Source organism: Aristolochia californica, unplaced genomic scaffold (genome assembly GCF_029961685.1).
Source record: "Aristolochia californica isolate CCGP_79_NKW_82.1479 unplaced genomic scaffold, dmAriCali1.0.hap1 SCAF_15, whole genome shotgun sequence".
Lineage (NCBI taxonomy): Eukaryota > Viridiplantae > Streptophyta > Magnoliopsida > Piperales > Aristolochiaceae > Aristolochia > Aristolochia californica.
Window position 1 is genome coordinate 1,708,756 of NW_027181826.1, and position 14,993 is coordinate 1,723,748.

Sequence of the window (14,993 nt, forward strand, 5' to 3'; positions counted from 1 at the left end):
TTAAGAAACTTTTATCTCTCTATGAGTTCATGATTGTTGTTCAGATCATGCCTGACCTCTACCTCCTTGTACTTGTACCAAGAAGCACAGACCAAGTAAAACACAAAGTTCACCACACTCAACCCAGCCAAGAGCCAGTAGAAGTAGTTCAGTTTATCTCTGTTCAAATTGTTGCTGGCCAACCAACCCCCACTCGCCTTGTTCACCACCTCCACCAAAACGGAGCTCAGAAAGTAGCCCAACCCCGTAGAACACCATGAAATCGCAGTACCTAGAGACTTCATGCCTGCGGAGCTCTCTGTGTAGAAGAATTCCATCAGACCCATGAGAGTGAAAGTATCAGCGGCCCCGAAGATCAAGTACTGGAGAGACAACCAGAAGAGACTCATCGGCAATGGGGTTGTTGAATCAACCATGTTGCGCTCAAAGGCAACGTTCCTCCGATGTGTCTCGACTACTCCGGCGACTGTCATTGAGATTGCAGAGAGAACGAGCCCGACTCCGATCCTCTGAAGCAGTGTGATGCCGGTAGGGATGCCAGTGATCCTTCGTGCAGCTGGGACGAACACCCAGCCATAAAAAGGGACGAAAGCCAGCGTGAAGATGAAGGGGATGACAGGGATTGATGGCGCCGGCACCTTGAACCCGAAAAGGTTAGGATCCATGGTGAGGCCTTGTTGCACAGAGAAGGTCTGGAGTTGAGCATTACATGTGTTCATGAATATTGTACTGAGGATGATGGGCAGCATTCGAAGTAGTATCTTTGTCTCTTCCACTTGGCTTATGGTGCACATTTCCCACTCCGACAATCTTCTGTCTGTGGTCTTTATTATTGATGCTCTGTCAAAGAACCTGCAGGGAAAGAGACTCGGTCATTTCTCTGAAACTTGATGTAGTGAGTTCTCTTCAATCTCATACCTTAGCTGATCAGTTCTTTTCAGGATTTCGGTCTCCATTCCTGCCTCCTGAGAGTCCAACTCGTGCAATTTGTCATTTGCGGTAGGCAGTGGCAGCCTCCAATTCCGCACAGCAGCCACAAACACCTATGACAATCAAAACCATAACTCTGTTCATGTATCGTACGCAGAAGGCTTCTTCCAGATTCACCCAGGATAGCTTACCTGTATGATGCGAACGATGGGGCTTCTCCCCTTGGGGACGTTGTTTTTGAAAAAGGGCTTGCCAGTGGAGATGATCACAACAGAAAGGAAGAGGCAAACGGAGCAGATACTGAACGCCCAAGTCCACCCCAAGTGGGTACTGATCCACACCAGGACGGTCAGCCCAACAATAGCACCAAGGGTGAGGCTGAAGAGGAACCAATTGAAGAAGATGGAGCGAGCCTTGGGGTCTCCTTCATCAAACTGATCAGCCCCAAGTGCAGGCAGCCCGACCTTGATCCCACTTTGTCCGAGAGCAACCAAGTACAAGGCAGTATAAAAGAAAGCCAGTTGGCGGCTGTCGGCAGCCTCACACTGATCACCGCGTACAGCCGCGGCGCCTAGGCAAGGAGCAGGCCTCAAGACATCAAAGTGAGCTTGCATGGTGAGTGCAAGATACCCCTGTTACAGAACTCAGCTTCAGCTTTTAAGGACAGAAATGAGGGAAACTCCTCCCCCCCCCCCCCCCCCCCACCCCCACAAAAAAAAAAAAAAAACCGAAAACGATCGGTGCCCACCATAATCTGAATGCATCCAAAGACGAGGCATGTCATGAATCTTGTCAAATAGGTATCAGAGATGACACCACCGAGAAGGCTCAAGACAAAGGCAGTGCCCATAAAATTTGTCAGAGTATTGGCCGCTTTGGGCAGATTGAAGTTCATGTAACCTCTGAAGTAATTCACCAAGCTGACAGCATTTGACATGGTGGTCGTGAAGTCCAGTGCTTCCATAGCTTCATGGATCAAGCAACACAAATCCAAGTAAGAAAAACTGGAAAAACATCAGCTATAGTTTCATATTGACAGTGATGAGAGTGATGACCATAGACAAATAGAGCAGCCTTAGCTCCACCGATCTGTGGCTGTTTGTCGGATTGGAGCTTTTTATCCATGATGAGAGTGGCCTAATCATGTAGAAAACTACAGGAGTCAAAATCGAGAAGAGAAAGGATACTGTTTTGAGAGAAGAACTTCCGTCGTCTTACCCAACGAGAGAAAAAGCCCAGAAACCACCGATCTGATGACAAGACAATCAGTGGTTTCCGCTATCGATTCACAGCCTACTCTGTTAATCTGGACACATGTTTATATACACAACTAGTTCTGAAAGAAAAGAAAAAGAAAAGGTTAGGCTTGCAGAACTTCATTTCATGCATGCTTATTTACGGCTAGGAAAGCTGATGGGATAATAGATAAGGACCACAAATCAAATCAGCTCACTGGAACACCACAAAACCTATCTACTCTAAAAAATGTGGTAGCAGCCAAAGTGAAGACGTGGGTTTCTTGGGATTAAGGTCTCAGTTCTCCCTTCTTGGACTCCCTCTAGCTATATATTACTAAGACTGTTAGTTGCTAGGGGTGACAATTCGGCCTGACAAAAAGGCCAGTGAGAGTCAGATTTGTGAAAAAAAAATTGATTTGAACATGCTTTGTTTTGTCCAAAAGGGTTCGAATCCGTGTTTGTTTGATTGAAAATTTAAATTTGAACAAGAACTTGACATAGAGGTCTAACGTTTTCAGGCTTATGAAGTAAAATTTTCTGGTATAGTTAGCCATCTTTATAAATTTCCACTATATACATTAAGACTCATCTCATTTTTACTCTTATTGAATAGGTAGAAGGGAGTCTGATGATGAGAGGTACGTGAATGAGACTCATACATATAGTGGGATCGACTTCCATTGATGCACAACCAGGTGAGAGATGAAGGAGATCTCATCTCGTAGAAGAGGATTAACAACATAACCAATGAGAAAGAGTGGATGCCGTCCACAAAGACAATAAGATGGTAAAAAATTGGGATTGAGGGACCTTTGTTCCTCTCTCTTTACTTATCTTCTGGGCAGATCAGCCAGTAAATTTGCAGAACTAGACGACTAAGTACTCTAGCTAGGTGACTGAAGGTGATCACAAGGTGTGATAGCGGACTGTCTAGATGAAATCGAAGAAGAGGGCACCTGGTAAGAATCAACTGTATCTTCTGAAATTCTTCATCTAAAAAAGGACTGATGAACTCCTAACCTTCTTTATTCCAAACTCATTCACTTTCTTCATCCAAAGTCATATTTTTGCTGATAATTATCTTCTTTAATATAGGACTATACAATTCATAATCCTTAGTGTCACTATTATATCCCACAAAGATACATTTTTCACTATTAAACATGGAAGTGTTTAACATTAGGGGTGTGGTCACTTCAAGCTTCAAAAGGTGAATTGAAATCAAGTCCTAGTCATCTCGATAATAGTTATGTTCTTCCTCTTTGGCACCCTATTTTGTCGAGGTGTACATTTGGCAATCATTTAGGGTTTAATTATGTAATCCTTAAAATAACCATCCCCAACCAAATATATTGTGCCCTATTTTATTCTCAAAGTTTTAATAACAACCCCGCTTGGCTTTTCAATATAGGATTTGAATTCCTTAAACAATGTCATAGTATATGATTTTTGTTTAAGAAAGTAAAGTCTCGTCTTTCTACTGAAATCATCTACGAAAGTAATGAAGTACATTTAACCACTATAAAAAGGTATCTCTAGTAGTCCACATAAATCAAATGAATCAACTCTAGAGGTTTTTTTGACACGCCATGATTGTTTTGATAAAAAAAAACGTGTCTAGTTTTCTTTCATGTGACATACACTAAGTTAGGAGAATGAATGACATACCCTTTTTCTAACAATTGTCCCATGTTGAGTAGATTCTAACGTACACATTTGCGAGGTTTCTATGGACTCATCATTGGCTGAAATGATGTTGTATCCATTCCCCATGATTTGAACTCGGATATTGTTGCCGAATTTCACCTCTTACCAAATAATACTATCTAGTGCTCCAATAAGTTTATTCAAGCCATACATGTGACTATTACATCTTGTCTTTAAGAACTAAATATTCTTTTGATCATCCTCTATAACATCCAGGTGAGTAACTATGCCTTCTGGAGATATGGGTCACTATCACTTTCCTTTGACAATTTGGCATGTTGATATAATGCCCATACATTTTAAATTGAAATGCCGAATTATTGTTTTGTTTTTGCTTTTCTTAGTTTGTGCACCCTCTTCCCTTGTTCTGGCTTCCTTTCTTCTAGAGTTATTCCGCCTTGCCCTTGTCACACTTAAGAGTCATCTGGCTTTGTAAATCTTGTGCAACTTTTTTCTTCTTCATCATCCTTGAACCGAATCCCATATGCTTAAGTAATGATCTAAGTAATGAGTTAAAGGTTCATTTTCTCAAATCATTGATTCTTCCATGGCGCTCATTGTAGCTGAAACTTCTTATTGACAAACATCTTTTCTACTAATTTTTCATGGTCTCCTCATTATCCTCCATTTGGTTGACTAGAACCATGCGCCTTTCAAAGTATTCTAAAACAATCTTTGAACTAGTCATCTTTATTGTTTCAAACTATAGTCATAAATATTGTAATTTCACCCTTTTGATTGTTATCTCTCCCTTGTAAGTTGCATCAAACATGTCCAAAGCCTCCTTGAACCTACTTGTTTTATGTACCTTGTACATGATTGTTACAATGCCTTCATATCTTTCTTTTTCATCTCCTGTTGACTCTCCTCTCTTCTGGAGTCTATGTCGTTGCTTGATGTCAAATTTTGGAGGCACAAACATACGATTAGAACTATTGTTGGAGACCATTATAGATTTTTAAACACAAAATAGAATGTAGAACCCCTCTAATCTCCTTGCTCTAATACCAAATGTTGGAGAGAGAGAGAGAAAGTTCCTAAGAAGCTAAATTGCAAGAGGAATAAAAAGAATTATCGCACAAAGGGAATAAAACACTCCTATTATGGTATTTTATTGAAAAAGATCTCTTAAAATCAAACCAGGCAATTCCCTTACACATAGAGTTAGTCTCCTACTTTATCTGTTACTAAACTTAAAAAATAGAATACCGATAAACAAACTCTATGTGTAATATACCATTACTTTATTCTTAAGGAAAGAAAAGAAAAGAATTATTTTTTTTTGTAAAAGTCGGTTATTCTTGTAATTCCACTTTTTCCCTTTACTCGTCATATTTTAATTAAGAATCATCATGTTAAAAAACTATTTTAAGACTTAAAAGAATTAATTCAATTCAAAATTTTGATTGAATTTAAAATATATTATTCAGCTTGGTTTATTTTAAGCATATATTATAGTTAAGTAATTTTTTTGATAAATCAAGTCCACTATTTATTATGATTATTAAATAAAAATAAGGATATAAAAATAATTAAAATATGTTATATTAAAAAAATATGGAGTATATAAAAATATTATTTTAAAATATTATTTTTAAAAATTTGGATTTTTTAGAATTAATAAAATTTTCCTTTTCCATGCATCTTAATCAATTTCTTTTAAAAAAATCCAAAGAATTAATTTTCGTGGCGACTCGGCGACAAAGAGACCATCCACTGAGAGTGTGCCATTGCGCCGCACCACGTGTCCGCCTCGTTGAAGACCAAGTTTTTAAATAACGGTGAAGCCTACCGAACTTCATTCCGCAAGGGCCACTTGTCGTGGACCCAAACCTAAATATTAAGTAAATCAAGCCCCGGTTTGGAAATCTCCCCCTGTTTATGTTTTGGTCGTCTCATCTTCTCTTCTCTCTGGAGCAGTTTTCTCAACTGCGGCTCTGTGATTCCTCTTCGGACTTTCGAAGCTTGGAGCTATGGATCTCAGAAAATTGATCGGCTTCCAGACCGAGTTCGCTCTCCGGGCAGGGCGACACGTGCTCTCCAAACGTTTGAGAGAGTCCAACGTCGTCTTCTCACCGTGTTCTCTTCACGTCGTCCTGAGTTTGATCGCGGCGGGAGCCAAGGACGGGACCCTGGAGCATACCCTTTCCTTTCTCAAGTCGGAGAAGGAGGAAGATCTCAGCGCGCTCGCTTCCCAGCTCGTGGCGATCATTTTGGCCGATGGATCGAGCGGAGGGGGGCCGCTTTTATCGTTTGTGAATGGCGTTTGGGTCGACAAGTCCTTGCCTTTGAAGCCGTCTTTCAAGGAGACTGCCAGTGGGGCTTACAGAGCTGAGGCTAAGGAAGTCGATTTTCAGGCCAAGGTGAGTTCTTTCCTTCTCTTTATGGACCCCCTGTAGGGATTCATCACTGCTCTGTTCTGGGGAACCTTTGGCGAATTTGTGTGCTCTTTCGGCTCCTTTTGGTTTTGCTGGAGTCATCATCTCATCCCAGCCAAAGTACGGCAAAGCTGCACTGCCATGCTCTTCTTCTAGTATATCAACAGCCTTTCTCTCATCAAGCTCTAGATATTCTTTATTACTTCGACAACTCATAATACATATTTGCGTATTAGATAATGCACATATACTGTTTGTGAAAGTGGCATTGTCGGGGTAATCTGTGGTTACCCAGTGGTTGTAAATGTTGAAATATATACCAGGTGCGCTGAGGAAAGACAGTTGTTACTGTTTTAACAAAGCATACTTGTGTCCCCAGTTAGTCGTAAATTTTTAAAAAATTTGAAGTATCTAATTCAGTTCTTCTGAGGATACTTCTTTATAGCTCCCATAATTTACGGATCATGTACTTTGGATGAAATGCTTTTATTGATGCTTGTTTAATGCTTCCGTACTCATTGATTAAGAAATAAAATTTGGCATCTATGAGTGCCTGTCATATGATTTAATTCTTTCCAGAAAACAAAACTCTAGAGTACTTCTATTGGAACTAAAATCTACTTATCTGTGATTAAGCGTCTGCTGCAAATGAGTGCTTCCCCTTCAAGAAGGGTGTGGATATCGAAAGGGTCGTTGTTCAGAGCCTATAAGCTATTGTGGATGACGAATGTATAAAATCATTGGATTAAGATTGATCATGATATTTGCAAGTGGATTATCGGCACCAATAAGGTCACTGTAGGCTATAGATGCATAACTGAAGTGAATGTGCACTCAAAATCCTTGGTTTGCTCTATCAAAATGGTACATCCATTCTTCTAATTTAGATCTCTGGGTTATTTTGTATGCCTTAATCCTTAATGTAAAATGATAAATGATGAAGATAATTCACTTCTTGAAAGTGAAGATTTGTCAGCATAATGTACGCCTGACTGGGCCATCGTAGACCAACCTGATCGCTTTTAAGGACGAACACACAAGTATCTTGTTACCTGATTATTCAGGAAAAAAGTTTACTCTGATTAGTTTCCTACCATGGCATAATCATCTAACAGCTTGTTGTTTACTTACATCTTTGATATCAATTGTTGGAATTCCTTGGAAGTTATATGGCATCATTTTCTGGCCATGATGCTTATTCTGAAAATTTGTTGCATTGATGCATTAAATATGTTTCTGTTAGGTGGGCACCTTAAAGATACTATCAAATAACTTGCATTGATTTTGTATCGTGATAATGGTGTTTTTGGCATTGAAGGCTCTCGAAGTAGCTAATGAAGTCAACTTGTGGGCCGAGAAAGAGACCAATGGTCTCATCAAAGAACTCCTGCCATCTGGGTCAGTTGATAACTCTAGTAGGCTCATTTTTGCCAATGCTCTCTATTATAAAGGAGAATGGAAAGACAAGTTTGATAATTCCCTGACAAGAGAGTTTGATTTCCATCTTCTTAATGGAACCTCTGTTCAAGTGCCCTTCATGACAAGCAATAAGAAGCAATTTCTCACTTCTTTTGATGGCTTCAAAGTTCTCACACTTCCATACAAGAAAGGCGAAGACAGGAGGCAGTTCTCCATGTATTTCTTTCTACCTGATGAGAAGGATGGTCTGCAGAATCTGCTGGAGAAGATGGGTTCGGATCCTGGCTTCCTAGATCGTCACATCCCACTCCAAGAAGTCAAAGTCAGGGAATTCAGAATACCCAGGTTCAAAATCTCCTATCAGTTTGAAGCTTCTAATGAATTGAAGGAAATGGGACTCTTGTTACCTTTCAGTGGCGAAGATGGTTTAACCAAGATGGTAGACTCAGCTGCAGGTAGAAACCTTTATGTTTCTAGCATTCACCATAAATCCGTCATTGAAGTGAATGAGGAAGGAACCGAAGCTGCAGCTGCATCTGCGGCTGTAATAGCGTTGAGGTCTTTGCTGATGGATGAACCCATAGACTTTGTAGCCGATCACCCGTTTGTGTTTCTAATCAGAGAAGACATGACAGGGGTGGTTCTCTTCATCGGACATGTCATCGATCCATATAGCTACTAACGGAATGTAGATGTGTTAAGCTTGGGACTGTACTGAATCTTCAAATTGTTCTCTGCTTACTGTAATTGGCCTTATTAAAAAGTGAAGAGTTATTGTATAATATTGAGAAGTCCCCACAAGGTAACTGGTGACCCCTGAATTCCGGTCCCATATTTTATCTGTTTGACTCGATTTATATTTGCAGAAATTCACTGTGCACTGGTTAGACAAAGAACTGGAATATATGTTAGATCATGACTCTGCTTTTCTTGTGAAGCACCTTCTATAGTTAGACATCAGCATGACAGCATCCCATTCTCTATCTCTTTATCGAGAAGTCTCTTAACTCAAAAGCCAGTACTGTAGAGGAGGCAAATTAGTTGATTATTATAGAGGTCTCCCACATTGTTTATGATGGTGATAACTATTCAATAAGGTTGGAATTTGCATCTTGGTTGAGCTGTTTCTCGCAGCAAGGGACACAAGCATCGCTACTCCACTGAGAAAACCTTTTTCTCCACACAGCAAAGAGGAGTTCCATTAGTTTATTAGCTTCAAAAGGTGAAGCAATGCCGCCTTAAAAGTTTGCTTTTTATATTGATGATGGGAAAATTCACTATAAACTTCGTACCAAGTACAAACCTTTCACTGTAAGCTATCTTCTCTGCCAAGAAGCAGCAGCCAGAAGTAACCAGAATGTCAAATGCGTAAAGAAAAAGCTTCCATGTAATGGAGTTGTCTTGATTTAAAAATACCCTGTGTGAACCAGGTGTCTCTGCATTCATCAAGATACAATGTGTCGTAAGAGAAGGATATCTCTTTTACATCAAAGAAAACAGAGGTGGGACTTCCCCAAATACTCTATTATGATATTTCAATCCCTGTGCATTTGTCGATGTCGAAGAGCCTGGATTTTTCTCTCCATTCATCATTTCACAACCTCAGAATTCATTTTTCTACACAAGCGGTCAGCATTAGCTTGTTTGATGGCTGAAAAAGGTGTCTAGCTTTAAACCATGATAAGGGAATTTGGAGGTGTCTTTCAGTGAAGCAACGGAATAATGGGATCTGCGAAATTTTTTATCCCACTGACGTGATGAATGAGATTGATAAGATGGAACACCATCCATTACGGTCAAAAGTGTTGGGATGATTTTAATTATTTAAAGCTCAGGGGCCTCTCTGAAGATCCGAGTGGACTCGGGCGAGGCAGGTCTACATTGGATCCGAGTGGACTCGCCTGTCGATAGGCACTCGTCGAATCGAAGCAGGAGAGTTCGAATTCCAATGACGTTGACCTCCTCACGTGCCATCGACACGTGATGGCAACCCGGTTTGGCGGTCGCACACGTGCTTGGCCGGGACGTGGAGGAGGATAGAGGCGAGGGGACGCGGAAAAGACGGGTTCGTCGGTGCCGGCCTTGCAGGGACCGAGGTGGGCCCGCTTTCAGAATCCGGTTAGGAAACGCATTCCTCGTAGTCTTCCTACCGACGTCATCCTAAACTTCATCACTCCAAAATGAATTTTCCTCTCCGTCCCCAGTGTATCAACCATATTACGCTATTGCCACCAAGGCAAGGCAAGGGAATAGCAGAGATGAGTCCCAACTCAGTTTGGCTCGTAGTCAGTTAATCGAACTGAGTTGTCCCTGCGAGTCCTGTGACGAGCCTTGATTATTGCCCCGAGGACGGTGGTGGGAACGTAATTTGCAGCGTCAATGGGGGACATTCGCGGCGTGCGAAGCTTGTAAGGCGAGACTGAGTAATGACTTCATGGATCTCAAGGCGAAACTCCCACGCTGAGTCGTCGTCTCCCATACTTCTCACCTCGATGGAGACAAACCACCTTAAAAACCTAATCTCTTTCACATTTTCCTCTTGTAAATCACTCCTTTCTTAAGATAGTTTGTCTCGTTTTATAGATTTTTTCCCCTCTCGTTTCTGCTGCTTTTGTAGTTTCTGTAAAGGAAGAATGCTCGAGAAATAAGACAAAAACGAAGACATTTATCAGAAGAGTGTAAAGAAGCTCGTCAAAGAAAATACTAGGTTCAGATTGATATCAGACGGAGGAGGAGGAAGTCGTTGCCTCGTGGGAGTGGAAGAGAGAGACGAAGATGGTGGAGACGAATCATCCCCCACCAGTTGCTGTTGCTGCTGTTGCAGCAGCAGCTCCACCAACTGCGATTGCAAGAACTCCTCCTGTTCTTCCTCCGACGGAACAGCTGCATCAGATGAACTTTTGCATCCATACCCACCCTTCCTGGCGTTAGTTTGTTATAACTTTGTTCCTTTGTCTTTTGTGCATATTGATATATATCTTCTGGCCTTGTACAAAGTCTTACCTGTCAGCTCTCGCGATTGAAGGTGTTTCGTTTTCTGCTTAGTCTACATGCATGGTCTGGATTTCTTAATTCCGATTGTATTTAGACTACTCGAGAGTTTTGGCTTCTGGGTACTAGTGATTACTGGTTTCTGAATCTTAATCTGAAGTTTTCTGAGAGAATAGTCGACCGTACTTGATGAGAATTCTTGTTTATTTTGTGACCGCTTGTTCTGAAAGTAGAAATTCAAGCTTTTACTCCTTCAAAAGCAAAAAAAATTCACGTTTCTATTCGTTTGGTCCGTTTCAGTGACGCTTACGCTTATCTGTTCCCACGGTACAGTCATCTCTTCATGGACAGTGAATTGATTATTCAAACGATAAATTCATATATTCTTTCGCACTTATGATTCGAATATTCATATTGTTGAGATATCGACCGGGCCGGTCCCTGTATAAGGTCCTGTGCCTGAGTTTTGAATTTGAGTTGAATACATGCAATGGATTCGCTTTAGTAAATTCCATGGAATTTCGACTCTTGAGCCTTTTTCAGTTCTAGGTGTTTGTGGTTGAAGTTTGTCCAGTCTTGGTCAGAAAGGGAAAAATGACTTATGCATATTTAAACCCTTTTGGGCATCTTCTAGTTTCAGATTTAACATTCAATTTCTCAGAAAGATGGCTTCAAGATTCTCTCTGCATCTTGCTCTGTTTTACTCTGTTCTACTCTGTTTTCTTCTTTAATTAAATGTCTGCCTTTGTATTTTTACTGTCATCTCCTCCTGTTCCTCCACCATCCAGTAACCTTCTGAGAGTTGCGTTTCAGTTGCAATATTTGTCTCAACTTCTGCTTGTTAGCAGTCAAAATATTAAAATTTTGGCTTTTGTTTGCTTTTATTTGCTCTCAAATTAATCAGCTCCACTGAATTGAATGTAACAGCTGAAACGTTGATACTAGCTTTCCAACATTATATAGTGATGCTAGGAACGACAGTGATGATATCTACCTTTCTGGTACCTCTAATGGGTGGGAACAATGTAAGCTCACTTTTTATTTCGTTCTTTTTATTTAAGCACTGATCAGTTACAGCAGTTCTCTTTTCAAAAAATTTATTTTTTCTCCTTCATTTGTTTGAATTTTGATGAAGAGGGACAAGGCGCGAGTGATTCAGACATTACTGTTTATGAGTGGATTGAATACTCTTCTTCAAACACTTATCGGGTCTCGTCTCCCAACAGTCATGAATCCTTCTTTTGCATTTGTCATCCCTGTGCTGTCCATAATTCGTGATTATCAATTCCGGAACTTTGCAAATGAACATGAGGTGGGTAGCAATCAAATTGTTGGGATGTGTATTCTCTAGTTCAAACGAATTGCCAAGATCATGATATGTAGTACTAATTGATCCAGTGCTAATTCAATTCTGTTACTGACTATTCTGAGGGTAATAGCAGAGATTTACCCACACTATCCGAGCTATTCAAGGAGCTCTGATTGTTTCTTCATTTCTGAACATTATAATCGGGTATAGTAAAGCTTGGGGAAAGTATTCGAGGTCAGTGAATTTCAATCTTACAAATGAGTTCTAGTGCCTTTTAATGATCTCTACAAGGTTACTACTGTATGAGGTAACTGTAATACATGATATTCTTTCGTCCAGGTTTTTCAGTCCTGTGTCGATAGTACCTGTTGTCTGTGTGGTGGGACTCGGACTGTTTCAGAGGGGCTTCCCTCAGGTACTTGTGTTTCTCACACATCCATGCAAGAAATTTAGTAAAGAATTAAAAACACGAGTTTTATCATCATCATTTGAGCTCTGCAACATGAACATTTGTGGTAAACTTTTTGAAATTCCTTATGTTGTGTAACTTTCAGCTTGGCAAGTGCGTAGAGATTGGGCTTCCGATGCTAATTATATTGGTGATCAGCCAACAAGTAAAGGGTTCTTCAATTTCTTATTTTTTTTCTTATTCTTTCCTTAGATATGAAACATTTACTCATTTCTTTCTCTTGTGCAGTATGTCAAGAACTTCCATCAGAGAGGGCACTCCATACTGGAGAGGTTCGCTCTACTTTTATGCATTGGGATAATATGGGTCTTTGCGGTGGTGCTCACTGTTTCTGGAGCATATAATAGTGTTCCTGAAAGGACTAAGCGACACTGCAGAACAGATAGATCATATCTTCTGTCATCAGCACCATGGTATGGTTATCGATAAGTTATTCACTCAAATGGGCAGTGCTCTCTACCTTTGGTAAATTGTCATCTGAATACTTTCAATGCTTCCTTGTCCCAGGATTAAAATTCCATATCCATTTCAATGGGGAGCACCAATATTCAGTGCCAGTCATGTATTTGGGATGTTAGGTGCTGTGCTTGTTGCAAGTGCTGAGGTTCGACAAATGATTCAAAGTCACTTATATTAAGTTTTGCCAAACATCAGTCACTGAGTTTATTTACTCAATTTTTTTATGTAGTCCACTGGAGCTTACTATGCCGCTGCACGTCTCTCAGGTGCTACGCCCCCTCCGGCTCATGTGCTTACTCGAAGCATTGGCCTCCAGGTTGAAAACTCTGCCCATAATTTTATGTAATTCTTGTATGAGATTTTTTTTTTTTTTGTTGATTTTCATAAGCCTGCTGCGCAAAAATAGGATACGCATTCGAAATAGATGTCTGAGTTTCCACTTTGTTTTTACCTCTCCCTCCAGTTCTCATCCCATATCAAACATTGTCTGGCAAAATCCAGCATCTTATTTGACCAATGAAAGATGTCTGTCATTTCTGAACATTTACAAGTACATTTGACCAATGGCAGACAGCCTTTTATAACAGTAATTTCAGATGAGGAACTAGATGCAGAAAGTTCTAGCTGAATCAAGAAGTTATATCATCATGTAGTTTTGATTTTGTATAAGGGAAAACTTCCCTTCTAGGGAGTTCAAAAACTGGTTTGTAGTTCAAGTCATAAATTCAGATAAACTATGCCTGAATTTTTAGAGATGACCATAGCTAAAAGAAAAAAAGAAACATGAATCTTCAAATTCTATTTCTCTGTGAACACAGGGTATAGGCATGCTACTTGAGGGAATATTTGGTGCTGCAGTTGGTTCTACTGTATCAGTGTAAGCAAATATTTCTTCCATCTATGCCCATTCTTCCTTTTCATGATTGTGTTTGAAAACTTGTTCAGAAATCGTTGTTGCTTCTGAACAATCCTATGCTCTTTGACAGTGAGAATGTGGGGCTACTTGGACTAACCCGTGTGGGAAGCCGACGAGCAGTGCAGCTCTCAACTGTTTTCATGATCTTCTTCGCCATCTTTGGTCTGCTCAAGCTTCTACAAAGCAACTTACTGCATTTCCCATAATCTATACTCTGCGAGTATGAACAGAGTTTTTCTCATTTCATTTCAGGGAAGTTTGGGGCGTTTTTTGCATCAATACCACTCCCAATATTTGCTGCCATATACTGTGTCCTGTTTGGACTTGTCGGTGAGTTCAAATCTCAAAACCAAGATACTCCTCTCTCCTCTCATGACTGAAACCTCTTTGATTGAACATCTGCTACTTAACTATTTTCAGCTGCTGTTGGGATCTCATTCATTCAGTTCGCGAACCACAACTCCATGCGAAATCTCTACATCTTGGGCCTCGCTCTCTTTCTGGGTATATCTGTTCCTCAATATTTCAATGAATTCAGAGCCAATGCTGGTCATGGACCTGTCAAAACAAGTGCTGGTTGGGTAAGTGAAAGCAGTTTATATACCGCAACTATTAACTACTAAACAGTCAATTCACTCGGTTTTTCCATTGTTGCAGTTCGATGACATACTGAATGCCATCTTCTCTTCACCTCCTACGGTGGCTCTGATAGTTGGAACTTTACTGGACAACACGCTGGATGCTGCCCACACTGCCATCGATAGGGGTTTGCTTTGGTGGGCGCCCTTCCAGAGCAGGAAAGGAGATGTCAGAAATGCAGAGTTCTACGGTCTTCCTCTCAGGATACACGAATACATTCCCACAAAATTTCAGTTTCCCACAAGATTTCTGTAAAATGAAAAAGGGAAAAACAATTTCGCTGTGCTTGGTAGTGCTAGAAATTTGAGTGGGTTTTCTTGCTTGTAAATTTTAAATTTTGGGTTTCAGGAAATTTGTAGTGATGTGGAATTGAGCAATAACCTGTCTAATCGAGCTTCTTTACAGTTTACACCATTTTTTTTTCTTCTTTTTGGGCTTTTGGTCTTAATCTTGCAATTCTGCTAGGATAGTTTATATGCCAGATACATGAAAAAATATCAGACTGGCCGATTCTGCTGCGTCAATTAAATCATATTCA

The 14,993-nt window shown here is 40.4% G+C and overlaps 3 protein-coding genes across 3 annotated transcripts; 2 read left to right on the forward strand and 1 right to left on the reverse strand.

Annotated features, from left to right (window-relative positions):
- On the reverse strand, positions 1-2,055 carry LOC137952378 (protein NRT1/ PTR FAMILY 4.5-like). The gene is made up of 5 exons (XM_068799532.1): positions 1,986-2,055; positions 1,679-1,896; positions 1,122-1,562; positions 919-1,043; positions 1-852 (listed from the first exon to the last, which is right to left on the reverse strand). Exons 1-5 carry the CDS (start codon positions 2,053-2,055, stop codon positions 12-14), a joined length of 1,695 nt encoding a protein of 564 aa, XP_068655633.1. The 3' UTR covers positions 1-11.
- A 3,690-nt stretch (positions 2,056-5,745) lies between these two features.
- LOC137951551 (serpin-ZX) lies at positions 5,746-8,594 on the forward strand. Its single transcript, XM_068798284.1, has 2 exons — positions 5,746-6,238; positions 7,572-8,594. Exons 1-2 carry the CDS (start codon positions 5,849-5,851, stop codon positions 8,352-8,354), a joined length of 1,173 nt encoding a protein of 390 aa, XP_068654385.1. The 5' UTR covers positions 5,746-5,848; the 3' UTR covers positions 8,355-8,594.
- Positions 8,595-10,147: 1,553 nt separating this feature from the next.
- Positions 10,148-14,864, forward strand: LOC137951322 (nucleobase-ascorbate transporter 3). Its single transcript, XM_068797904.1, has 14 exons — positions 10,148-10,598; positions 11,591-11,688; positions 11,799-11,975; positions 12,106-12,206; positions 12,312-12,387; positions 12,527-12,586; positions 12,670-12,854; positions 12,949-13,045; positions 13,130-13,216; positions 13,719-13,777; positions 13,887-13,978; positions 14,069-14,146; positions 14,237-14,397; positions 14,474-14,864. Exons 1-14 carry the CDS (start codon positions 10,448-10,450, stop codon positions 14,708-14,710), a joined length of 1,659 nt encoding a protein of 552 aa, XP_068654005.1. The 5' UTR covers positions 10,148-10,447; the 3' UTR covers positions 14,711-14,864.
- Positions 14,865-14,993: the final 129 nt, after the last annotated feature.